The sequence below is a fragment of the Theropithecus gelada genome, chromosome 7a (assembly GCF_003255815.1).
Source record: "Theropithecus gelada isolate Dixy chromosome 7a, Tgel_1.0, whole genome shotgun sequence".
NCBI lineage: Eukaryota > Metazoa > Chordata > Mammalia > Primates > Cercopithecidae > Theropithecus > Theropithecus gelada.
The window spans coordinates 43,122,697-43,148,167 of record NC_037674.1 but is presented as its reverse complement, the minus strand read 5'-3'; the positions used below and the strand labels follow the sequence as shown (position 1 = coordinate 43,148,167).

Genomic DNA, 25,471 nt, shown 5'->3' with positions numbered 1-25,471 from the left:
CACAATTAACCTATTTTCAAGCAAAATACTTTCTCTCTTTATCTCTTCAGTGGCCAACAGCAATCTGATAGCATGATAGAAACCAGCACTTGGACCAGTCCTGTTCAGTGACCCACAGCTCTCACTCAGGTTTTCTTTCCAAACATTTGTTTCTGGATCCTGGTTCACTGCTGCAGAGTTCCCCAACTCAATGTGAGTTGGCATCATCAAGATCACACTATCTAAATCTAGGAGAGTCATTACCAGTATTCTGCTATCAAGAGTTGCCTCTTTTCAGAGTAAAAGGCATACACTGGTCACTTTCAGTAATGAAGAAGGCACAGTCCTGAGAGATGTTACACACATAAAGAACTTTATAGGAATCTAGCACCTTTTCTTTCATTTGTTCACTTTAGATACAGAATCTCTAGGGCCAAATTGGGGGAGAAATGCCATTCTAGCTGTAGAAAGAGAAGAAAGGAGTCTCTCTATATATAGGTTCTAGAAACTAATATTTTCAAGGTTAAGGTGAAAGTTTTCTTAAAAACTCAGGAGACAGGAAAAAACAGAGTACAAATGATATAATGTTACATATCACCACACATGAAAGCACTTTACATTTTTGCTTTAAAACCAGGTCAAATTCTCTTTAAATGTAGGCTAAACTGATTTTTTCTTTACGAAGTCCTGAACTTGGCATAAAAACAATTTCCAGCCTGAATAAAGTAGTTTTTTAAATAAATCTCATTTCTGCAACTAAGCTAGCTATAGAGATGATGGTTAAAAAGAGACTGCTTATACCGAATTTCAATATGCACAAGACCTGAATAAGGTATTGCTCACATAGGATGGGCAGGTGCTTATATTTTGGTAAAACGAGTGAAAACCCTTCTTATAATTTATTTTAAAAAGGAGGGGGCACCGATTACAGAAAGATCATTTAAATTACAAGAACAAAAGGAGAGTTCTTCAACTTCTCAAAGCTAGAGCCTGAACCTTTAAGGCTACTTAAACTAAAATATTCTGGAATTCTACATTTCTAAGAAATCTCTTGAGGGATTATTTCAGAAGAAAGAGATCTGTGAAAGAAGTCAGCTACCAGAATAATTTACTGTAGAGAAGTTGCATAAAAAGTAGCTATGAGGCCAGGTGCAGTGGCTCATGCCTGTAATCCCAGCACTTTGGGAGGCTGAGGCAGGCGGATCACGAGATCAGGAGATCGAGACCATCCTGTGAATGGTGAAACTCCATCTCTACTAAAAATACAAAAAATTAGCCGGGCATGGTGGTGGGCACCTATAGTCCCCACTACTCGGGAGACTGAGGCAGGAAAATGGCGTGAACCCAAGAGGCGGAGCTTGCAGTGAGCCGAGATCACGCCACTGCACTCCAGCCTGGGCAACAGAGCGAGACTCCGTCTCAAAAAAAAAAAAAAGGAGCTAAGAAACATTACAAGAGCATTTGTTTCAGTGGACAGAAAACTGTAGCCAAAAGGCTAGAATAGCTTTTGACATCAACCCAGTGATAAAATGTTGGAACTATCCCCTTAGGGGTTCTGACTCCAAAAGAAGATTTCAGATAAGTTGAAAAAGGCATTGTAAGAAAGGCTGGAGATAAAATCAGGCTTATATGACGTACTGAATAATAGTTGTTACGGGTTAACAGGACACCTAGTTTTATGTAGGTATTGGTTTTCTTTACAAACTGCTCTTTGGGAGACTGTCTGATTTGCTCTTTAGTATCTATGCTTAGTTGTTTTATTAAAGACTCCTTGTTTTTGTCCAAGAGGAAAATGAGTTGGAAAATAACCACACCCATGAGAAGACTGGTGGCTCCAGCCAAAAGGCAAAAGCTAAGCTATCTCTGACCCCTTGATGGCAGCCCAAGAGCAAACCATTCGCCTTAACCTATAAAGCAAAAATGCACTTCCGTCTAAAGACGGTGAATTGACAACTACGAAAAGTTAGTGAAGGGTAAGAAAGCAGAAATACATACTAAGCAAATTACTATTGCAGTAGCCTAAAATACTTTTCTGAACAAAAACTTGGATATATACAACCCATCTAGCCAAGACTCAGGCTAGCTGCCTATCAAACTGGATAAGCTATAAAAATCATACTAGCTGGAACCATAAATCATAAAAACTTACTAAACTGGCACAAAGTTTCAGAGGTATAAATATGTTAGAGAACAACACTAGAAAGTAGTGGTACTAAGTAGTAAGAAGTAAAAAAATAATTTGAGCTTTTTCTATCTTATACATGGAGGTTCTTTGCCATCTGACCAAAAAAGCATTACCGGATATGACCAAGAAAAAGGGTGGGGGTGGGGGAGCAGACAGATCTGATACACTGGTTCACAATGAGAATTCTAGGCTTCTCTAGTTGCCTGGAGCATAGTAATATGATTTTCCAGCACATTAGGGAAGCAAAAGTAGAACCAGAAAGCCTATGTACTGGCTAGATTTTGTTAATGTCACTTAAAATGGAGGAAAAAATCCTAGCAAGATACCAAATAGAGTGCAGCAGATGGTAAACAAATATTATGAAGCAATCTTCACAAAATCTGCAGTGTGTCACAAATATACAAAATGGCAGAGTTTGGGAAAAGAGAATCATAACAGGCCATATGTTGTTAGCGATTTTATTTGAAGCAACATGCAATCCAAAAGAAAAACCAAGAAGAGAAACATAAAGGCCCAACAGAGAGGAGAGGCAGCCTCAGGTAAGGGGTGGTCAGAACGGCCTACTGAGTAAACAGCAGACGAACAGCAGACTCAGGGAGCTCTCAGACAAACAGCACCCACTGCGGTGACAGGGGCTCAAGAAGGCTTTCAAGAGAAACAATCTAGCTTCCACAAAGAGCTACAGAAAGTTAAGGCAATATATTATATGTCATTTGTCACACTCCTCCTGTGCCAGGTGGCAATTGGAACTACTGCAAAGGCACTTTTCCCAGGTAAGAGAAAAGAAATGAAAACATAATTGTAGAAGTTAGAAAGACATCAACAGGAAACTAACAGAAAAGATGTCAGGTTTAAAGCCCTTCTCAGGCATGGAGTTAATGACCTGGGCAGGACTAGAGGCCATACTTTCCATGGCCACATCTTCATATCCATGAGTTTTAATTTATCTTCCTGCTTCCCTCTTTCTGATTCCTTCCTTACTTCTTTGCTTTCTTCCTCCTTCCAGCAAAAAAAAGTACCCACTAGGTGGCAGGCACTGTTCTGGACACTGGGACAGTAACAGTGAAAAAGGAAAAAATAAACAAAATCCTGCTCTCATGGAACTTACACTCTAGTAGAAAGAGACTGAAGGAGGTGAGGGAGTGGGCCATGCTGATATCTGGGGAAAGACTGTTCCAGGCAGAGGGAGCAGCTAATACAAAGGCCCTGGGTCAGAGGAATGCCTAGCATGTTTGACAGACAAAAAAGAAGCCAGAGTAGCTACAACAGAATGAGAGGTGGGGGGAGAAATACACGGGTTCAGAGAAACAATGGTGGGACAGGTTGAGGCCACATGTGAAAATGCAGAGCCTTGCAGGGCATTTTAAGGACTTGGTCTTTTACTTTGGAATGAGATGGAAATCACTGGAAAGTTGTAAGTGTGGTAGTGTCACCTGACTTCTAAAAGAATCACTCTGGCTGCCATGTGGAAAAGAGGCTGTATAGAGGCAAAAGTAGAATGGGGAGACCAGTTAGGAGGCCACTGTCCTAATCCTGGTGAGAAATGACGGTGGCCTCAACCAAGCTGAGGTTTTGAGAAGTCATCACATGCTGGATAAATTTGAAGATAGAGCCAACAGGACTTGCTGATGAATGGGATATAGAAAGCTTATCCTAATTACTTCACTATTCAACCATCCATGCATTCCAGAAACACATACAGAGTGTCTATTATGTGCCAGGTACTATGGTAGGGATTCAAAAATAAGCTGCACTGTCTACTGACCTTAAGGAACAACTAGACTGGTGCTTGAGTAAAGGACTCAAACTTCTTAATTTTCATACAAATCAGCAAGACTATTAACAAGAAATGACTACTCTCGTAAGACTAAAAAGGATTTGGACTTTTTGCATCAGTAATATTTCAAGCCAAAATTTCAACAAATTAAAGCTCTCTTATTTGCCTCAAACTCTAGGATGCATAATAAACTCTTAAATGTTAAATAATTTTCAGGCTCAGTGTAGGTTTATTGTGACAATTTTTCACTAACTTACCTAGTTTTACTTAAAAATGACCCTTTATCTTTTTACACATACAATAGTTTAAGGAAATGAAACTTCATTTCTTCCAAATATTTTATGATTCAGACTCTTCTCTGAAGCAAAAAGAACCTCCCACCCAACTATTCTTAACAAGATTGTCATAGCTATCTGAACATAAGAGTATCTCCTACAGGTGTCTCTCCAGTTATCAGCTATAGTTGTTTCCTATACTCTGAGAATTTACAACTTCCAGAATTGCAATTTTGCCTTAAATGGTCATACTATGCCAAATTTAAAATGAGATGTGATGTGTTAGTTTAAAGATTTCCACTCTAAGTACAAAATAATCTTACAGCAGTTCATAAAACAGCCAAAAATGATTCTGTGCAATGAGAAGAGAGTATAAAATAGTCAAGGTTGAAGAAAGGCACAAATTCAATAAATATTTATCCTATAACCATGTTTTCTGAACCAAACTCAGATGCACGGTTTGACAAATGTGAAGACACTTGCGAGAGCTACAGATCAGAATACATGAGTGTCATGGAAAAGTGAAACCACACTTTTTTATAGGTTTAAGACAGCATTTGTCTACATGGACTTAAAATGCATGTTTCAAGTCACCAGTGAGATTTTACTGTCCAGGAACACCAATCCAACAGTCATTTTACAGCAGTTACTTCTCTAGAGAAAATGCTGGCAGAGGAACACAAGTAACAGATATGCACAGGAAATGCATTAGTGGGCACAGTTGATTTTTATCACCTCATGTGTTGGTGTACTCATTAATCTGCTAATGAAACTGTGAAAATCAGCAGGTGTCTCTGGGCCTATATGAATGTCAAGCTCTTACAGCATATGTAGAACCCAGAAATGCAAACACACAGGAGTTTTTATGGTTATGGAATTTAGCTTCATCTCAGAAAGGTTCTCACATCTGGGAAAAGAAAAACTATTCAATAACTGGTGTGGAATCAACTATCTGCTTGAAAAATAATGTTGGATCCCCACCTGATTTATTTCACCAAAACAAACTGAAGATGGTGCAAGAATTAAGAAAAATAAGGGCTGGGAGCAGTGGCTCACACCTGTAATGCCAGCACTTTGGGAGGCTGACGCGGGTGGATCACCTGAGATCAGGAGTTCGAGACCAGCCTGACCAACATGGTGAAACTCCGTCTCTACTAAAAAATACAAAAAGTAGCCAGGCATGGTGGTGGGCACCTGTAATCTCAGCTACTAGGGAAGCTGAGGCAGGAGAATCGCTTGAATCCGGGAGGCGGAGGTTGCAGTGAGCTGAGATCTTGCCATTGCACTCCAGCCTGGGCGACAGAGCAAGATTCCATCTCAAAAAAGAAAAGAAAAGAAAAAGAAACAAATTCTGAACTTTGTATTAAAAATACATGCTTCTTATAAAAACCCACAATATGACACATACAAACATACAAATTTATATACATAACTGTGTGTGTATCTAACCTCATTAAAGTAGAAGGAAAAAAGAATACGAATGAATGCTTCTTCAATATCCTGGACTGTAGAAGACTTTCTTAAGCAGGACATAAACCCAGAAGTTACAAAGGAAAATAAGTAATTTGACCATGTAAAAACTTTAAACTTCTCTATGGAAAAAAGAAGAGAGAATAAAAAGACCAGAACAAACCAAAAAGAGCAAAAACATTTGTAACACACAAGACAAAGGGCCAGCCTTAATAATGGAAAACCCTTAAATCAATTAGAAAAAGATAAATAACCAAATAGAAAAACAGACAAAGGTGATAAATAGTTTATAGAAATTAAATACAAATAGCAGGCCAGGGGCAGTGGCTCACACCTATAATCCCAGCATTTTGGGAGGCTGAGATGGGCAGATCACCTGAGGTCAGGAGTTTGAGATCAGTCTGGTCAACATGGTGAAACCCCATATCTACTAAAGCTACAAAACAATTAGCCAGGTGTGGTGGCACATGCCTGTAGTCCCAGCTACTTGGGAGGCTGAGGCAGGAGAATCACTTGAACCCCTGAGGTGGAGGTTGCAATGAGCTGAGATCAGGTCATTGCACTCTAGCCTAGGCAACAGAGTGAGACTCTGTCTCAAAAAAAAAAAAAAAAAAAAGAGGAAGTAAATACAAATAGCCAAATACAAATGAGAAGATATTCAAGCTCATTTACAATTTAAAAAATATAAAATAAAACAGTAATATAGTAATCTTTTTCACCTATCAAACTGACATTGACTAAAAGGTTTGCTAATGTCCAGAGTTGATGGGATTGGAGAGGGAAATGGGCCTTCTCATACACTGTTGATGAGAGTGTAGATTGGTTCTGCCTTTTGGTGAGCAAACGCAGTAACAGATATTGAAATTTAAATATGGGTACTCTCTGTCTCAGCAGTTCCAACTCTAAGAATTTATCTTACAAATTTATTTCCACAATGATATGGTTTGAATATTTGTCCCCTCCAAATCTCATGTGGAAAAGTGATCCCCAGTGTTGCAGGTGGGGCCTGGCAGAGATGTTTTGGTCTTGGGGGTGGATACCCCATGAATGACTCAGTGCCCTTTCCATGGCAGTGAGTTCTCACGCTGTTGGTTCATGTGAGAAACTGGTTGGTTGAAGGAGCCTGGCACCTCCTCTGCTCTCTCTTACCATGTGACACGCCTGCTGCCCATTTCCCTTCCACCATAAGTAAAAGCTTCCTCAGCAGAAGGCAAGCAGATGCTAGTGCCATGCTTGTACAGCCTGTAGAACTGTGAGCTCTAGATGTAAGGGAGAATAAGGACCTAAAAGAGGTCCTTTTAATAAGAAAACGAGGTTTAGGACCATCAGCCAAAAGGTGAGTTCAGCAGACAGATGTCCCTCTCCTCATCCAGCCCTAACTCCCCTTGGAAACACCATGCCCAGAAAAAGAAATCAGAAAGAATACAGCCCCTTGGGTTTGACCCCCTTGGGTCAGTCAAATGTGGGAATTTGAATTTGGAGGCCTGAATTGTCCACCACCAACCAATTATATCCCATGCTCAGGCTATACCACAAATAATCCAAAAAAGCAAATTACTCATTTAGATTTAGACATGTGCATTTTATAATTTTCATTTGAATGTGGACTCACATAACATTCCACTCATTCAACAAGTGTGTTCCTCTAAGGCAGCAAGCTCATTACTAAGAAGAGAGAAAGAAGGCCGGGCGCGGTGGCTCAAGCCTGTAATCCCAGCACTTTGGGAGGCCGAGGCGGGTGGATCACAAGGTCAGGAGATCGAGACTATCCTGGCTAACATGGTGAAACCCCGTCTCTACTAAAAATACAAAAAAAAAAACTAGCCGGGCGTGGTGGCCGGCGCCTGTAGTCTCAGCTACTTGGGAGGCTGAGGCGGGAGAATGGCGTGAACCCGGGAGGCGGAGCTTGCAGTGAGCCGAGACCACGCCACTGCACTCCAGCCTGGGAGACACAGCGAGACTCCGTCTCAAAAAAAAAAAAAAAAAAAAAAGAAGAGAGAAAGAGTGGAATAAAACATGGTACATATCACCAAGTGACTCAAAATAGAGTGAGGGAAGGTAACATGCACACACCGACCAGAACGCAGGCTGAAGGGGTTCCCTGCTCTAGTAAAGGTGCAGAGAGATTAATGCCATCTGGAATCACCAGAGGTTTCACTGAAGAGACGCCATTTCTCAGAACTGGAGAATCTGTAACATTATCTGACCTTTCCCCTCTTTTCCACTCACTCAACTCTTATACAAAACAGGTACATTTGACAGCTACCCTCTCTCTTGTTGCTTAATTCAAATCACTAACTATAACACCATTTCTTTTGTATAAGATATAAATTAGTGTTAGGTATATTTTCAGTATTAAATGTATTACTATAAGGCCTGGTGCAGTGGCTCACACTTGTAATCCCAACACTTTGAGAGGCTGAGGAGGGTGGATTGCTTGAGCCCAGGAGTTCAAGACCAGGTTGGGCAACATGGTCAAAGCCCGACTCTACAAAATATACAAAAGTTAGCCAGTCCATGGTGGCATGCACCTATAGTCCCAGCTACTCAGGAGGCTGAGGTGGGAGGATTGCTTGAGTCTGGGAAGCAGAGGTTACAGTGAGCTGAGATTGCACCACTGCACTCTCCAGCCTGGGTGACAGAGCCAGACCATTTCAAAAAACCAAAAATGTATTACTATTTCTTTTATTAAAGTTGTATTTATTCAAGGGTTGTTCCATTATACCCATAAGCCACTGAAATATTTCCAAAATTCCCGTAAATTAGCTTATAAGCTATATCTTCTCAATTATTTCTTAAACATAGATTCCACTTATTGGTTCGAATTTTTGGTTAAGAAAAAAAGTCACCACAAAATAATCATGAAAAAAGCCTGCCTAGGATTTCAAGTCTATAGTTGAAAGTAATGATAATCCAAACACACACAAAAAAACTAAGAACTGTCATTATTTTGTCTGTGGGTGTGTTTTGTATCTACTGTTTTTCATCTAAACCTGGCCCACATGCAGATGGGCACAGAGTTGCTACCATTGATGGAGCAAAAGATACAGCACGGTATCACAGAACCTAAACCTGTAGTAGTAGAGGTTTATCTATATTTACACTTAGGTTTTTGACACACTTGGGGATAAAGAGTGCAAGTTTTATAGTAAAAAAAATGTATGTTTGAACCTGGGCTTCACCCTTCCAAGCAATCACATTCAGCAATCATTTCAGGCCTCTGAGCTTGTTTCCTCACAGGTATAATTTTCCTATTTCACAGAGTCAGTATAAAGATTACTGACAACTTAGGCAAATCATCTAGTACACTGCCTGGCACAGAGCAAGCTATCAATGAATGATCGTTAAAATAATCAGTATTATTATTATTATGAACTCTAACTGGAAGCCAATGAGGCAGGCACAGGCACATCAAGCCACTTTGGGGACCCGAAAAGCATAAAGTACAAAATACAAAGTAAACTTCTTTTTACCATGCATAAGAACAACCAGAATATGTGACTTCAATAATTATGACAACTCTCAAAACAAGTCCAGTACAGTGGTTGAGAATATACACTTTGGAAACTACTCCAGAAATTCCACTTTACCACTTAACAGCTGCGAGACTTTGAGCAAGTTGCTTAAAGAAGATTTCCTTTCGTCAACCAAAACAGAGCTAATAACAGTCCTTTTAAGTACTTAGTGGGCACAGTGGCTCACACCTATAATCCCAGTACTTTGAAAGGCCAAGATGGGAGGATCACCTGAGGTCATGAGTTCAAGACCAGTCTGAGCAACACAGCAAGACCCCATTTCTACAAAAATAAATTTTAATTAGCCAAGCGTGGAGGTGGGTGCCTGTAGTCCCAGCTACTCGAGAGGCTGAGGCAGGAAGATCACCTGAGCCCAGGAGTTTCAGGCTGCAGTGAGCTATGAACATGTCACTGCACTCCAACCCGGGCAACAGAGCAATACTCTGTCTCAAAAAAAATAACAAGTACTTCTTGGGGATCTTGTGATGGTTAAAAGAAATAAGATAACCCGTGGAATGCTCTTAGCAAAGCATCTATCAATAGTAAGTACTCCGAATGGTAACTATCAGACTGTCCATGAAACCCGTGGCACCCACAAGGAGTTACTGCAAAGAGTCTGAATAAAGCTTGCAACACTAGTGTATGTATTTCAGACAGATGTACTATTTTTCTATAGCACAGTTCAATGTGACTAACAAAATGCTAATTACATTAAGAGTTCTACTCATTATAGCTTTTAAAAACAGGTAATGATCGTTGAAAAATGTTCAAACAATAGAGAAATATATAAAGTAAAAAGTGTGCTCATTTATCCACCCCGCTAACCCAAGCCTCAGGCCCCAAGTCCATTTTCCAGGGTAAGTCACTGGAAAGTACTGTAGTAGGCACTCTTCAGATCCTATCTTTTAACACATACATAAAGTTGAGGAAGCGGGGTTGGATTTTTTACAAAATGGGATAATACTATATGCATTATTGGTTTATTCAACAATATTTCACAAATACCTTTCCATATCAATGTAAAAAATCCTAACTCATTCTTTTTAGTTACTGTTTAATGCTTTGAATTATAGATAAATTGTAATTTATTAATCCATTATACTAGGCTTTTAGTTTACCTCTAATTTTTTGCTGTTGAAAATAATCCCACAAGCCTGAGCCAGGAGGTCAAGGCTACAGCAAGCTGTGATCTCACTACTGCACTCCAGCTTGGGCAGAAGAGTAAGATCCTATCTCCAAAATAAATAATCCCACAATGGGCCAGGCACAGTGACTTACATCCATAATCCCAACACTTAGGGAGGTCAAGGCAGGAGGCTCGCTTGAGGCAAGGAGTTCAAGACTAGCCTGGACAACATAGCAAGACCCCATCTCCACATAAAATTTAAAAATTAGCCAAGCATAGTGGTGCATGCCTGTAGTCCCAGCTATCTGGGAGGCTGAGGTGGGAGGATTGTTTAAGCCAGGAGTTCGAGGTTACAGTGAGCCATCATGCCACAGCATTCCAGGCGTGGCACCAAGGCAAGATCCTGTCTCTAAAAACAGTAATAATAATCATCATCATCTCACAATGAACACCTTGTTTGAAGGGCATTCAACACATGTGTAGCTATTTCTGTTGAACAGCTTCCTAAAAGTGGATCTGCTAAGTCAAAGGTTTTGCACATTTTATATGTTGATAAGAAATGCCAAATTATCCTCTAAAAAGGAAGTACCCATTGTATTCTCTATAAGTAACCATCTTCATAAAAAACAGAAACAAAAAAGTATCCTATCATGCAGAAAAACTGAAATTTTTCAACGTTAAGAAGTGGCCCTCTGGCCAGGCTCAGTGGCTCATACTTGTAATCCCGGCACTTTGGGAGGCTGAGGTGAGTGGATCACTTGAGGTCAGGAGTTCAAGACCAGCCTGGCCAACATGGCAAAACCCTGTCCCTACTAAAAATACAAAAATTAATCGGGCATGGTGGCACATACGTGTAATCTCAGCTACTCAGGAGGCTGAGGTATGAGAACTGCTTGAACCCAGGAGGCAGAGGTTGCAGTGAGCTGAGATTGCACCACTGCCCTCCAGCCTGGGCAACATAGCAAGACTTTGTGGCAAAAAAAAAAAAAGTAGCCCTCATCTTAAAAAAAAAAACTACAGTTCTAAATCCTTACTTCATCCCTCTCAGCATCTGAGCCCCTATGCTACTGACTATCTCATCTTAGCATGAGTCATTCCATGATGCCCTCTGCAATGACCTGGTTCATGTCAAAACAGTTTTCTAGTACCCAAGTCACCCTGGCCCTGTCCCCAGGTCAACTGTGGGGAGAAAGGAAGCACTAAAGACCTGAAGTGTTCCTGTCACCACCTAGCATCCCTGCCAAGCCCCACTAAAACACAATTGTTCCATGTAATGCTCACGGTAAAAGCTCTACTTTGCTTCCATGTTTTAAAGCAGCAATGGATTAAAATCTCTTAATCAATAATCACTGGCCTACAGGTAGTTTACACGTTTCATTTTGTCCCGTAATATTATTACAATCAGGAGCAAGAGCAGATAAAGGTCATGCTGGTAATTAAAGCTATATTGTAGAAATATGCTCACCCAAGATATGATTAAATAAGAAAATATTACTCAGTTCAGTATCATCATTAAACTTGTATTAATTTATAAATATTTAAATGTACCATATGATGGTCATAAATAATGTGTTTTTGTCAGTTTCTAAAATAATGCAACCCATAAACCCTTTAAAAAAAATGACTGCAGAAAGGAATAGTCAAGAAAGTATATAAGCCAGACTTACATTCAAATGCTGTAGTTGTTGCTTCAGGCAGAACCTGGCCTATCACATCCTAAACAAAGAAAGAATAAAGAAACACAATTAGCCATCTTCTTTATTGCTAACATGTGGCAAATCCTAGAGGAAATATGAGAACCTGGGAAAGATTTTTGAAACGTTAGCATAAACTATAAAAACATTAGCTCATAATCACACTTAGCCCAGCAACATAAACCCAGAGTTTAAATCTCTATTCCAGGAAGAAAAATCTTTAAGAAACCTTTTCCACATTTTATTAATAACATAATATTTTATTCTCAATTCAACAGTGTAAATACAAATACACTTGTGTATTTACAAAAACTTGGTTTCTTCTATGGGAGGCTGTGGAATACAATACAGTTGAAAGAGAAAGGGGTTTTGAGAGTCAGACTGACGTAGGTATGAATCTCTGCTCTGCACTTATCATTAAACGAATGACTTGGAAAAAAAATCACCTAACCTCTCTGAGCCTCAATCTGATTACCCTCCAAAATGGGTCTAGTAATACTTACAGAGGTAGTGTAAAATTAATCTAATAAACATAAGCTTAGACCTAGCACATTGAAGACATTCAACAAATGTAGTTCCTGATATACAACAAGCAACGCTGTGCCTCGCACTCATAATGGTAGTTCAACACACAAGTTTCTGTGATGATATAAACCCATTATGCTACATTTAACACAAACGGTTCTTATCAACCTTTACTCTTAAGCAACAGAAAACATACTTAATGACACCGAAACAAGGTTAATCTAGCCTACAACAAAAATCTAAAAAGTGTATATAATCTGACATCAATGTTTAAATAAATCTCTAAAGTTGAAAACACATGAAAATTAGTATACTGAGACAGCTTAATTGAATAAGCACAGAACACCTAAACTCTGGGGAAAGTGACCCTCCATCACGTCCAGTCCAGCTCCAATGGCCTGCAAACCTCATTTCTCTCCGGGAGCTCTGCCACAATGTCCCTCCCAGGCTGCACCAGAACTGGCACCAGGCAGCCGGCTGACAAAGCCGCTTGCAGTATTTCTCAGCAGGGAGCTCACAGCCTTTCCAAGCAGGGCACTTAGCAGAGTGGCGGCTGCAACTTCCTTCTAAAGGCAATTCTTTAGAAGCTTTTGCTGCAGTGGCAATTTGCATAATAGTCTTGCCTCTATAGTGTTTTTTTTTTTTTTTTCAAAAATAAATCTGTGAATATAAAACTGATCAAAGAGAACTATCTTAGGCAGCCCTTGCTCATTACAGCCAAAAGAGATTATTTTTTTTCCGACTCTAGTCTTCACAAATGAAACATCAACTTTTTGAGGAAGTATCTATAAAAGATTTTAGTGTTAAAAAATTCTTTCTACACTCTCATAGTTAGAAAGTATTTATGGACAGGAAACTGTAAAGGTAGTACAGAACAAAGCACACAGGTAATCCAGTGGAAAGCCTGAAAACATGAAATTGCAGCCAAACGGCTACAGCTGGATGCTAGCTCTCTCGCACAACTGAGTCCACAAAAGCTCTGTGCCTCAGTTTCCTCATGTGTAATATCAGATCTTAGCTGTACCTACCAAATGAGTTAGTATTTGTAAAGTGCTCAGAAGAGTGTCTAGCACATGGCAAGTGCCCTACTAGTGTCTGGTAAATAAATAAAACACTATGACTGGAATATTACAGAGCTTACTTCAAAATAAAACTTTGAAATTCCAGCACCCAAGAATCAGTGGAGGATGGTGATTCACTCACTGACTTCATCCTTCAGCAGTTTTTATTGAACACCCATTCTAGTCAGTGTAGGTTTAACAAAATGAGGGGAAAACAACTGCTCTATCCCCAACTCTCTAAGTTATCACCGGTTATTTCCAGGAAACTCTGATCTTGAGATGTGAACTCTGCCTCTATAGTGTTAGCAAACTAATTTAAGCTCCTTCCCACTTCAGAATAGCAGACCCCATCAAACTGCAGAGTTCTAACAACCACATGAAAACCTGCTCAGTGGCAATGGCATGCCTTAGCCCATCGACATAGATGAGGCGTTACACATGCTTCTCATCTGATAGAGGAAAAGGGAGAAAGAACAAAGCAAACTTGAGTGAGAGAATCATGTGAACACAACCACTTTGTTCTCTAAAGCAAATAAAGTGGGGCTATCATAATGACAAAGAGGTAAGAAGTTTAAATATCAGGAATATCTACTAGTCATTTTAAAGCAGGGTACATTTGATGATTTTATATACATTTTCCAGCTAAAGTGACTTCTACTCTCAACAATATAACATGTACCTAACCTAAAGAAGGTTTCAAAAGAAAACCAGGATGGGTGCAGTGGCTCACGCCTATAATCCCAGCACTTCAGGGGGCCAAAGTGGGTGGATCACTTGAGGTCAGGAGTTTGAGACCAGCCTGGCCAACATGGTGAAACCCTGTCTCTACTAAAAATACAAAAAAATCAGCTGGACGTGTGGTGTGTACCTGTAATCCTAGCTGCTCAGGAGGCTAAAGCAGGAGAATCACCTGAACCTGGGAGGCAGAGGTTGCAGTGAGCCAAGATCACACCACTGCATTCCAGCCTGGGCAACAGAGTGAGACTCCGTCTCAAAAAAAAAAAAAAAAGAAAGAAAAAGAAAACTGAAGTTTACATATCTTGATGATGACCATTTTTTGATGCTTTTCTTCTTCCTTTCAAAAAATCAGACAAATATCTGACAGATCCAAAACATAATTGAGTATCTACAACATGCCAGGAGCATAAAGATCACAAAGCTGTAGGCTACAGGCGAATAAAACTTGATCCTTGACTTTAGGAAGATTATAAACTGGTTACGGAGATAAAGACAAACCTGAAAGACTAGTAATACAAAACACTTAGAGTATAGGCACCAAACAAAAGACATAAATAGCAAATAGTATTTGGTAACTCAGGAGAAAGGAAAAATCACACTCAATTTAGACAGAAATCTGTGTGTGTGTGTGTGTGTGTGTGTGCGTGTTTTCTTCTTTTTTGAGATAGGGTCTCGCTGTGCGACCCAAGCTGAAATGTAGTGGTGTAATCACGGCTCACTATAGCCTCAACCTCTGGGTTCAAGAGATTTTCCCATCTCAGCCTCCCTAATAGCTGGTACTACAGGTGTGTGCCACCATGCCCTACTAATTTTTGCCTTTTTTGTAGAGACAGGGTTTTGCCATGTTGCCCAGGCTGGTCTCGAACTCCTGGGTTCAAGCAATCCACCCACCTCAGCCTCCCAAAGTGTTAGCATTACAGGCCTAAGCCACCACTCCTGGCCCAGAAGTCTTATAGATGAGGGGAAATCTGAGCTTGGAAACCACAGGATACAAAAAGAAGAGGGGAGAGGGTTGAGCATTCTCTCTCATCACACACTAACAGAACCTCTTGTACAGTTTTCCCAAAACTAGGAACTCAGTCTCCAGGGAAAAAGAGAAACACAGAAAGCTGCAAAACCGAAGACCCAAATGTCTCTACCTTTGAGGGTCAGCTCGGCCTCCATACTTAAGCCCGTCCCTGGTGATTCAGACAAAAGACAAGGCCCAGAGAGACGGAGTGACTTGCCCAGGGTCTCCTAGCTATTTGATGCACAGTGACTGGAGCCCTCAACTGCTGACTTCAGGTCCGAAACACTCAGTTATGGCTGACTAGGTGACTACAACCTGCTTCTGGCATCTGTGTCAGGTTCTGCCAAAAATTAGCTGTGTGGCTTTAGCAAGGTATTTTGCCCCTGTGGGGTTCATGCCTCTTCATTTGAAATGAGTCTGAATTAGATGAGGCGATTCTTCCAGGTTCCACGTGGCTTTAAAGATTAAGGTTCCAAGCCAGAGATGCTGACGTGTCTGTTGGTTCTTGCCTTTTCTTGATGAAGAGATGAAGTGAACCTGGAGAACAGATCACAGGAGTCTGCCAGGATCTGGGCTTGAACATTTGCAAAAAATGGATCATTAGGAGATAGCACTGAACACCCACTGCCACAGGTCCTTCGTCAGGCCTTCCTGACAAAACATGCTCCACCTGGGCTTACCTGGCCAAAAGTGTGCAGGCACCTGGCATGCTGAGCTCTAGTGGTGGGGCCACTTGTGTAGTGTTTCCTGTTAGGCCAGTCAGCCTTGAGCCAGGTACAACTTAGAGATGCTCAAGAAACAGAAGACCCAAGTCCAATCCCTTATAATAACAATCCCATCAATAATAACAACACTAATGGAGCGCTTACTATGTGCTAAGTTTTTCTGAGAGCTTTACATGTATCAACTCAAGGAGTCCTCAGAACTCTAGGAGGTAGGCATTACTTTCACCCCTCCCCAACTTTTTTTTCACAAATAAAGAAACTGAGATACAGAAGATACTTGCCCTAGTAGTACAACTTGCGATTTAAACAACTTGGCTCCAGAGTTTGTGGTCTTAAACACTGGGCTGTTCTTGAAATAATCACATAATCAAATAATATAATCACATAATAATCAACCTTCCATTGTTTTAAATGAGTAAGAGAAAGCCCGTCTTTCTCATCACAGTCACAATCTCACATAATCTTGCCAAGTCTTTGAGGAAGGTACAAGTTTCCCTGTTTTACAAATAAGGAAACAAAGGCTCAGACAGGTAGACTGACTTGCCTAGTTAGCGGGACAGCTTGCAATTAAACCCAAATTCCTTGACTCTAAACCTCATGTTCTGTCCACAGAACCATAACTGCATGCATCCTCTTTTAAGTTCCCTTCTTAAACAAGTATTCTGGGGTCCTATGAAGAAACAAAAACCAACATACCTATCTCCTCCAGAAGTTTACCATCTAGTGGAGGAGACAAAGAATCATGATCAAACATGTGCTTTGCTGGGGGACCCACACAAAGCTGTGGCAACAGAGAGGTGGGGCATATAACCAAGAATGACAGAGAAAAAGCACAACTTGGCTTGGAAGGACAGGTGGGAATCAGCCGGTGAAGGGCAGACTGTAGACAGTCTGGACACCTGGGAGAACTGAGAATCAACCTATATAAGTGAGGCACAGAAGTTTATAGGCCTGTGATGAGAGATGACACAGGTGCCAGGCAGACAGGGGCCAATCCAGATGTGCTCAGAGGACCATGTGAAGGAGCCTGGGCCTTATCATGAGGGGAAATCTGTGTGTGCGTGACTGTGTGGAGAACTCTGGCTACAAAGAGAAGGATGGCATTTGATGCACAATATGGAAAGCTCTCAGCCAAGGCACCCAAAAATGTGCATGGCCTGGGCAGTCAGTAACATCCAGAACTCAAAATGAAGTTATAGAAATCAAATTTTGACTGAGTTACCCAAGACAATGAAAAATCACATCACAAATCTCCCTCTTCCCAAGATCCTGCCACCTTGCCCACTCTTAACTTGCAGGCAAGTTCCATTACAGATCTGCTGCTAGCAATGTGCTTTTCGGAATGTCCGCTTCTGTCTTCCATGCTTCAGTTATTCAGCATGTAGAATGGGCCACAAGGCACCCTGTCTATCTCAAATGAATAAAGAAAGATCAGAAGTGGCTGCAACATGTAGGGAAATAAACCTACTAAGTCAATGAAACACAATTTTAGTTCTGGTATTGAGCTCACAGCTTTGGAAAAGCCATTTCACCTCACTGCTCCTCAGTAACTATCTGCAAAAAAGAAACAGGCCACCTACAGTATTACACCCTGCTCTAAAATTCCATCATTTTATTTGAAATATATTCTGAATAATCTGAAAGTAAAATATCACCAATTATAAGATGCACATTTTCCCTCAATTTTACTATCTCTGAAACTGGACTGATTTTAATAACGGATGATGTGTCATACTGTCATGGGCAGCATGTTTTTCTAAATAAAATGTCTTACATTCAGTAATGCTTTAAGTTTGCTCAGGCTGGACACAGTAACTCACACCTGTAATCTCAGCACTTTGGCAAGGCTGAGGCAAGCAAATCGCAGGAGTTCGAGACCAGCCTGGGCAACATGGCAATACCTCATCTCTACAAGATACAAAAATTATCCAGGTGTGGTAGCATGTAAGCTACTCGGGAGGCTGAGGTAGGAGAATCACTTGAGCCCAGGAGGCAGAGGCTGCAGTGAGCCGAGATCGTGCCACAGCACTGCAGCCTGAGCAACAGACTGAGGCCCTGCCTCAAAATAAGTAAATTAAACAGTGTGCTCAAACACGGTAAGTTAAAGTTGTCCTTTTTCCCTTTCTCAGCCGGTCACCAAGTTCAGAGAACTCAGTAGAAAAACAGGGCTGGAATCTGTCCAGGGACATTCCCTGAAACACTTGGGGGAAAAAAACATCTCTTCTAGATTCAGCTGTTTCCATTTGCGTGGTTGTGACTATATGTGTGTCCCAGCCCGGGCTATGAGCTCTCTGAGGGCAGGGGTTCAGTCAGCTTGATCTATCTCCCCAGGGTCCTAGACGTTTGCCAGGTTTCAGTGGTTGCAATTTATCAATGCTGTGCCTGAAGCAATAAAACTGCCTCCACAGGAAGCCAGCAGTAGCCATTGCCACTAGCTCAGGTCACCAGTGGTCAAGGTGCTGACTGCTCAAGTCCCTGAGTCCCCCTTGCTGGGATCTGGACACTGAGATTACCACTCACCAGTACATCCCTGAAGAGTAACTGCGGCCCAGAGTGCACTGTCCAGTCCACCGCGCCACTATTTGGGATCTTGATGCGAATTACCAGCACCTGGTTCTCCATGGCAGGAAAAGGGCCAAGGGCTAGCCACAGCATTACAGGTTAAAGAGGCTCACATCCTTGGGGAGGGGATACCCACTGGCCGCTGGTTAGGAAGAGGCTCGAAGAGGTGACAAGGGGAGTGAGGGGCAGAGGACAGAGGGTGAAAACAAGGGACTGGCGGATGAGGGGGTGGGAAGAGGGGAGGGGTGATCAGGCACGCACCCGCAGGCACCGAGCCTGCCCAGGCTGTCGGGGGTCTGAGGTGTCTCCCGGGGAGGGTGCACCGGGAAGCGGGCAGAGGCCCGCAGGAACTAGCTGAGGTCGGAAGGTTCTGGAGTTGAGCGAACGCTATGGTGAAGCTCTCTGCCGCCGTGTGGGTGTGAGGAGGCGGCAGGGCAAGGACTCGGTTTGGGGGAGATACAGCGGCAGGTGTCCACCGCTCGTCAGTGGACTAGGAGAGGGTCCTCGACTGGAGGGACTCAGTCTGGGGCTATTAAGAAAGAGCCCCAGGGCCGCCACACCATGGAGAGTCCCCACGGGAGGGTCAAGGGGCGAGTCTTCTGCCCCACCCGGAGACACAGGGCGCGGCGCGCGCAGGCTGAGCTCCGGCCACCCGAGGCCGCGCGGACCGGCGGCGGCAGCGGCGGCGGCGGCGGCGACGGCGGTAGCGGCAAGAGGAGGAGGAGGAAGGCGGCGGCGGCGACACTGTTACTCCGGAACCAAAACGCGCGGCGCCGGAACCCCGGGAGCCAACGAGCGGGACCCGCCTCCCGCGGCGCCATGTTGGAAAAGGGCAGCGGCTCCCGGGAAGACGCACCCCCGGCGCTGGGAGCTGAAGAAGCGGCGCGCGGCGTGTGGCGCGTGGCGAGTGGCGAGTCGGGGAGAGACTGGTCCTGCTCGCTCCGGAGACCCTCCTCACCCGCGCCGGCGGCGACCAGGTCACGGCCCTTTCGTTTCCTGACCCTGCTTAATGACAGCGAAGTGAAAACATCTACCAAACGAAGGGTGAAAATGATCTAGGGCTGGAGTCCGCCAAAAGCCAATTTAAGGCTTAACATTGAAGACCGTTTGTCTTTACAAAACCTTCAAAGACTGGGCTGCAGCTCCCAGTTATACCCACTTTGTCAAGCCATGCATCTGAATGTTCGTGGGGTTGTGTGCATCGAATCAGCAAGAGCAAGGCAAGAATTCAAGAAATAGTTATCTTTTTTTATCCCCCCCTTACAAGTCACAGGTTCAGAGGATCCTCTTTCTCCCACATTAGCAAAACGTATTTGCATTTTTCAGTGAGGTTCTTTACCCCACCAGTGCCCTAAAATAGCAAACAGTTCCCTGTTCAAAAGCAATAGTAAAGAAATTCACTGAAGAGTTTAATTGCCTGGGGACAGCTGCAGTAGTCGCATCATCGTCTCTTATTAAACTGTTGCAGAAATATTCGGTCTGGCCCATGTATTTTCAACTAAATAGCACTGCTTACGCAGTTGGTGATATCACGGAAGTAGCAATAAACCTTGGTTATCTTTTTGTTTGTTTGTTTTTGAGAGTCTCGCTCCGTCGCCCAGGCTGGAGTGCAATGGCGCGACCTCTGCTCACCACAACCTCCGCCTCCCGGATTCAAGCGATACCCCTGCCGTCCCCCGCGCCCCGGTAACTGGGACTACAGGCGGGCGCCATCGTGCCCGCTCATTTTTGTATTTTCAGTAGAGACTGGGTTTCACTTTGTTGGCCAGGCTGGTCTCAAACTCCTGACCCACCTCAGCCTCCCAAAGTGCTGAGGGATTACAGGTGTGAGCCACCGCGCCTGGCCAACCTTGGTTATCTTCAAATGCGTTGTTATCTCAGATTTTAAAGTGCATAGTCTTGTAGAATGATGATGCCTCTACAGAGGTTTGTTTACAAATTGTAACGTGTAGGTTCGTCCTTTATCTCTTTCTTATGAAGGTGCACGAATTGGCTCTACTTTTTGGGGTTGAATTTTGTATAAACTCGGTTGCGGAGGCGTGTCAGTTTCCCTTCTAACAGTAAGGTGCTTGATTAATGTGAGAAAAAAATTAATGTTGGTCATTTTCAGTTACAATACCAAAATTTTTCTGCATACTTTACTCTGAGTTACTTTTATATTTAATTTGAAAGTCCATTGTAGGAGATAAATTATCACTTTTTAAGTTACTGTAAATTAATATCTTAGGTAGAAATTCATTTAGTGAGATCCTTCAGATATTCTAGGAATTGCCCCTTTTCACCAGCACTTCACTTTTGTGAAAAATAAACTGTTCATCAAAAGTCCTCATGTACTTTTATTAAAAGTTCATTTCCTATTATTTTAGAAAATAGACCACGAAACTAGAGATTTTCTATGAATCTGTGATTTGTTAAAATGTCTCTTTTATTCGAAGTACCATGGGGAAAACCAACTCAATTTGCCAAATTTGCATACATATTCTGAAGCTTTTCCTACGATAATGGCAAACTCATATTTCTTTCCCAATATTTGCAGAGCCAGTATAATTACACGTCAGCTCTTCGTAGCCTTTATATAGTAAGAAATCTTAACTTTGATGATTTGAGCAAGGATTTTCCAGAAAGTTCTAACTCTCATTGCGAGAAGCATCATAATCACTGATAATACAAGACCATTCCATTTGGTATCATAAATGACAAAATATAACTTTTTGATCTTTACCAAAATGAATAAACTACTGTCTAAATTTAAGGAATATTTAGTATTTGACATGGAAGTTGTATGTGATCTTAAGACGTTTGCATTTAGTACTTTTTTTCTTTTTTTAAATTTTTTTTTTTTTTTGAGGCGGAGTCTCACTGTGTCACCCAGACTGGAGTGCACTTGCACAATCTCGGCTCACTGCAACCTCCATCTCCCAGGTTCAAGCAATTCTCCTGCCTCAGCCTCCCAAGTAGCTGGGACTATAGGCACGCGCCACCATGCCCAGCTAATTGTTGTACTTTTAGTAGAGACGAGGTTTCACCACGTTGGCCAGGCTGGTCTCGAACTCCTGACCTCAAGTGATCCACCCCTCGGCCCCCTAAAGTGCTAAGATTACAGGCATGAGCCACCGCACCAAGCCTTTTTTCTTTTTAAATGATACAAATCAAGATAGTCACTCAGGTACTAGCTGAGATAGTTTACTAGCCATTAAGCAAACTTACTGTAAAAAAAAAAAAAAAAAAAAAAAAAAACCTGTGCTTACTTGTAGTGTTCCTACTTCAGAGATTTACTTTTCACTAAGTGTAATAGAAAATCCCTCCCCTCATGAAGTTATATTCTGATGGGGAACACAGTCAAACGAGTAAAATATATGTTAGTTGGTAGTAAATGCTAAGAGAAAAATGAAATCAGAAGGGAAAATGGTAAAACAGTGAGTGCATCAGTGTGATAACACTTAAGAATATGAAAACTGGCCTATATTGGCTTCTGTTAGCTGGCAAATTTAACTGAAAATAGACACATTACTGAAAAGTTAGATGTCTAGTGATTTTTTTAAATTGTGATAAAATACATATAAAATTTACCGTTGTACTCATTTTGAAGTGTACAGATCAGTAATGTTACATACATTTACCCTGTTATGCAGCCAATCTCCAGATTTTCATCTTGCAAAACTGAAGCTCTATATTATTAAACAACTGCCCACTTCCCCTTCCCTCCAGCCCCTGGCAACCACCAATCAACTTTCTATTTCTATGAATTTGACTACTCTGGATACCTCATATAAATAGAATCATACAGTATCTGCCTTCTTGTGACTGGCTTATTTCGCTTAGTATAATGCCTTCAAGGTCCATCCATGTTGTAACATGTGTCAGCATTTCCTTTTTCTTTTTGTATTTTTAGTAGAGACAGGATTTCGCCATGTTGGCCAGACTGGTCTCGAACTCCTGACCTCAGGTGATCCACCTGCCTTGGCCTCCCAAAGTGCTGGGATTACAGGTGTGAGCCACCACCCCTGGCCATTTCGTTCCTTTTTAAAGCTGAACAAAATTCTGTTGTGTGTATATAACACATTGTGTTCATCCATTCATCTATCAATGAACATTTAAGTTGTTTCCACCTTTTGGCTATTGTGAATAAAGCTGATATGAACATGGGGGTACAAATATCTGTTCCTGTCTCTGCTTTTGACTTTTTGGGATGTATACTCAAAAGTGGAATTGCTGGATATTTTCTATGTGTAATTTTTTGAGGAATCACCATGCGGTTTTCCATAGTGGCTGTACCATTTTACATTCTCACCAAAAGTGCATTAAGAGTTCCTATTTCTCCACATTTTCACCACCACTTATTTTCTGTATTTCTGTATTTCTGTTATTTTCTGTATTTGTTTATAGTAGCTATCCTGTTGGGTATAATGTGATACCTCACTGTGGTTTTAATTTGTATTTCTCTAATGATTAGTGACGTTGAACATCTTTACCTAGTCTTGTTGCTCATTTGTATATCTTCTTTGGAGAAATACCTATTGAAGTTTTTTGCCCATTTTATGTATTTATTTATTTATTTATTTTTGAGACAGAGTCTTGTTCTGTCTCCCAAGCTGGAGTACAGTGGCGCGATCTCAGCTCACTGCAACATCCGCCTCCCAGGTTCAAGGGATTCTCCTGGCTCAGCCTCTCGAGTAGCTGGGACTACAGGTGTGCGCTACCACACCCAGCTAATTTTTGTATTTTTAGTAAAGACAAGGTTTCACCATGTTGGCCAGGCTGGTCTCGAACTCCTAACCTCAGGCGATCCGCCCACTTTGGCCTGCCAAAGTGCTGGGATTACAGGCGTGAACCACCACACCTGGCCTTTTTTTTTTGCCCATTTTAATAGGGTTATTTTGTTGTTGTGATTTATTTTTTTAAGGAGGAAAATTACATTTTGCTGTTATAAATTCAAAGAAGTTTTCTTTCATCTCTTATTACCTTGATCCCAATATCGAATCCTTAACCCAGAATCTGAGCCTTTCTCACCACCTTCACTGCTACTACCCGAGTCCAAACTATTCTTTCATCTTCTGTTTTCACCCTTGCCCCTACTACCAGCAGTATTATCTACCCAGTTGCCACAGTTAGATCAGGTCACTTGTTTGACTAAAACTCTACAGACAGCTTCCTATCTTGTGCAGGAAAAAAGCCAAAATCCTTTTCTTGGCCTACAAAACTCTACACATTCTGCCCCTCATCCCATCTAAACTCTCAAACTTCATTTCCTGCTACTCTCCCTCACTCATACCAGCCTCCTCCTCACTGTGCCTTGAAAGTGTCCCGCATCCCACTTCAGGGCCTTTGCATTTGCCATTTCCTCTGCTTGGATTGCTGTTAACCTAGATATCTGCATGGCTCTTCCCTCATATTCTGTAGGTCTTGACTCAAAGGTCACCTTCTTGCTGAGTGAGGCTCTCGGCACATTATCGAGATTGCAGGCCATCCTCAAACCCATAGATACAAGTATGAAGGCATGCATGATTCCTAATCCTCTTCCCTAGTTTATTTTTCTCCTAGCACTTATCACTATTTTTTTTTCTTTCTGTTTTTGAGACAGGGTCTGGCTCTGTCACCCAGGCTGGAGTGCAGTGGTGTGATCTCAGCTCAGTGTAACCTCCACCACCTGTGCTCCAGCAATCCTCCCACCTCAGCCCCCTGAGTAGCTGTGACCACAGGTGTGCACCACCACGCCCAGCTATTTTTTTGTATTTTTAGTAGAGACAGGGTTTCACCATGTTGGCCAAGTTGGTCTTGAATTCTTGGGCTCAAGTGAGCTGCATGTCTCCCAAAGTGCTGGGATTACAGGCATGAACCACCACACCCTGCCCACTTATCACTATGTAACATACCACATGTTTTACTCATTTGTTTCTCACTTAGACTGTAACTTCGTGAAGGGATGAAATTGTGTGTTTTATTCACTTCCATATCCCTAGTACCTAAAGAGTATCTGGAACATAGTAGGCACTTCAATAATATTTGCTGACTGAACAGGGAGTTTTGAAAGCAGAGTAGGTTGAATAATAGAAATGCAACTTGCATTGCATCTTGCATCCCCTGCCTGCCTTGAACATCAATCACTTTCCCCCTTGCCTTTCCACCACCACCACCACCAAGATTGTGGCAATAACAATTATAGACTCCCATTAAACAGTACATTTTATTTAAAATAATGATTGCCTCCTATGTTTAAGAAATTCACCTGGCTGGGCATGGTGGCTCACACCTGTAATCCCAGCGCTTTGGGAGAGCGAGGCAGGTGGATCGCAAGGTCAGGAGATCAAAACCATCCTGGCTAACATGATAAAACCCCATCTCTACTAAGAAATTCACCTGGCTGGGCATGGTGGCTCACACCTGTAATCCCAGCACTTTGGGAATGCAAGGCAGGTGGATCACAAGGTCAGGAGATCGAAACCATCCTGGCTAACATGGTAAAACCCTGTCTCTGCTAAAAATACAAAAAATTAGCCAGGTGTGGTGGCATGTGCCTATAGTCCCAGCTACTCGGGAGACTGAAGCCTGAGAATCACTTGAACCCGGGAGGCGGACATTGCAGTAAGCCAAGATCCTGCCACTGCACTCCAGCCTGGGCAACAGAGCGAGCCTCCATCTCAAGAAAAAAAAAAAAAAGAAAGAAATTCACCTATCTCCTTCAGCACCCAGTATGGGCCCTTGCAGATAACACTCCAATATATGTCGATTAATTTTGATTTAAAAGAATACAGTCCAGATGCAGTGACTCACACCTGTAATCCCAGCACTTTGGGAGGCCAAGGCACCGATCGCTTAAGCCTAGAAGTTCG

The 25,471-nt window shown here is 42.1% G+C and overlaps 1 protein-coding gene across 2 annotated transcripts in view; it reads right to left on the bottom strand.

The window, feature by feature from the left end:
- MAP2K5 (mitogen-activated protein kinase kinase 5) overlaps positions 1-19,466 on the bottom strand; it is a 264,174-nt gene extending 244,708 nt beyond the window's left edge. For both annotated transcript variants that reach the window (XM_025390594.1, XM_025390595.1), the window contains exons 1-2: positions 18,600-19,466; positions 11,995-12,043 (exon numbers count right to left, since the gene is read on the bottom strand). In XM_025390594.1, coding sequence (XP_025246379.1) covers positions 11,995-12,043; positions 18,600-18,734 — 184 coding nt within the window. In that variant the 5' untranslated portion in view covers positions 18,735-19,466. The remainder of the gene's footprint in view (positions 1-11,994; positions 12,044-18,599) is intronic.
- Between the last annotated feature and the right edge of the window lie 6,005 nt (positions 19,467-25,471).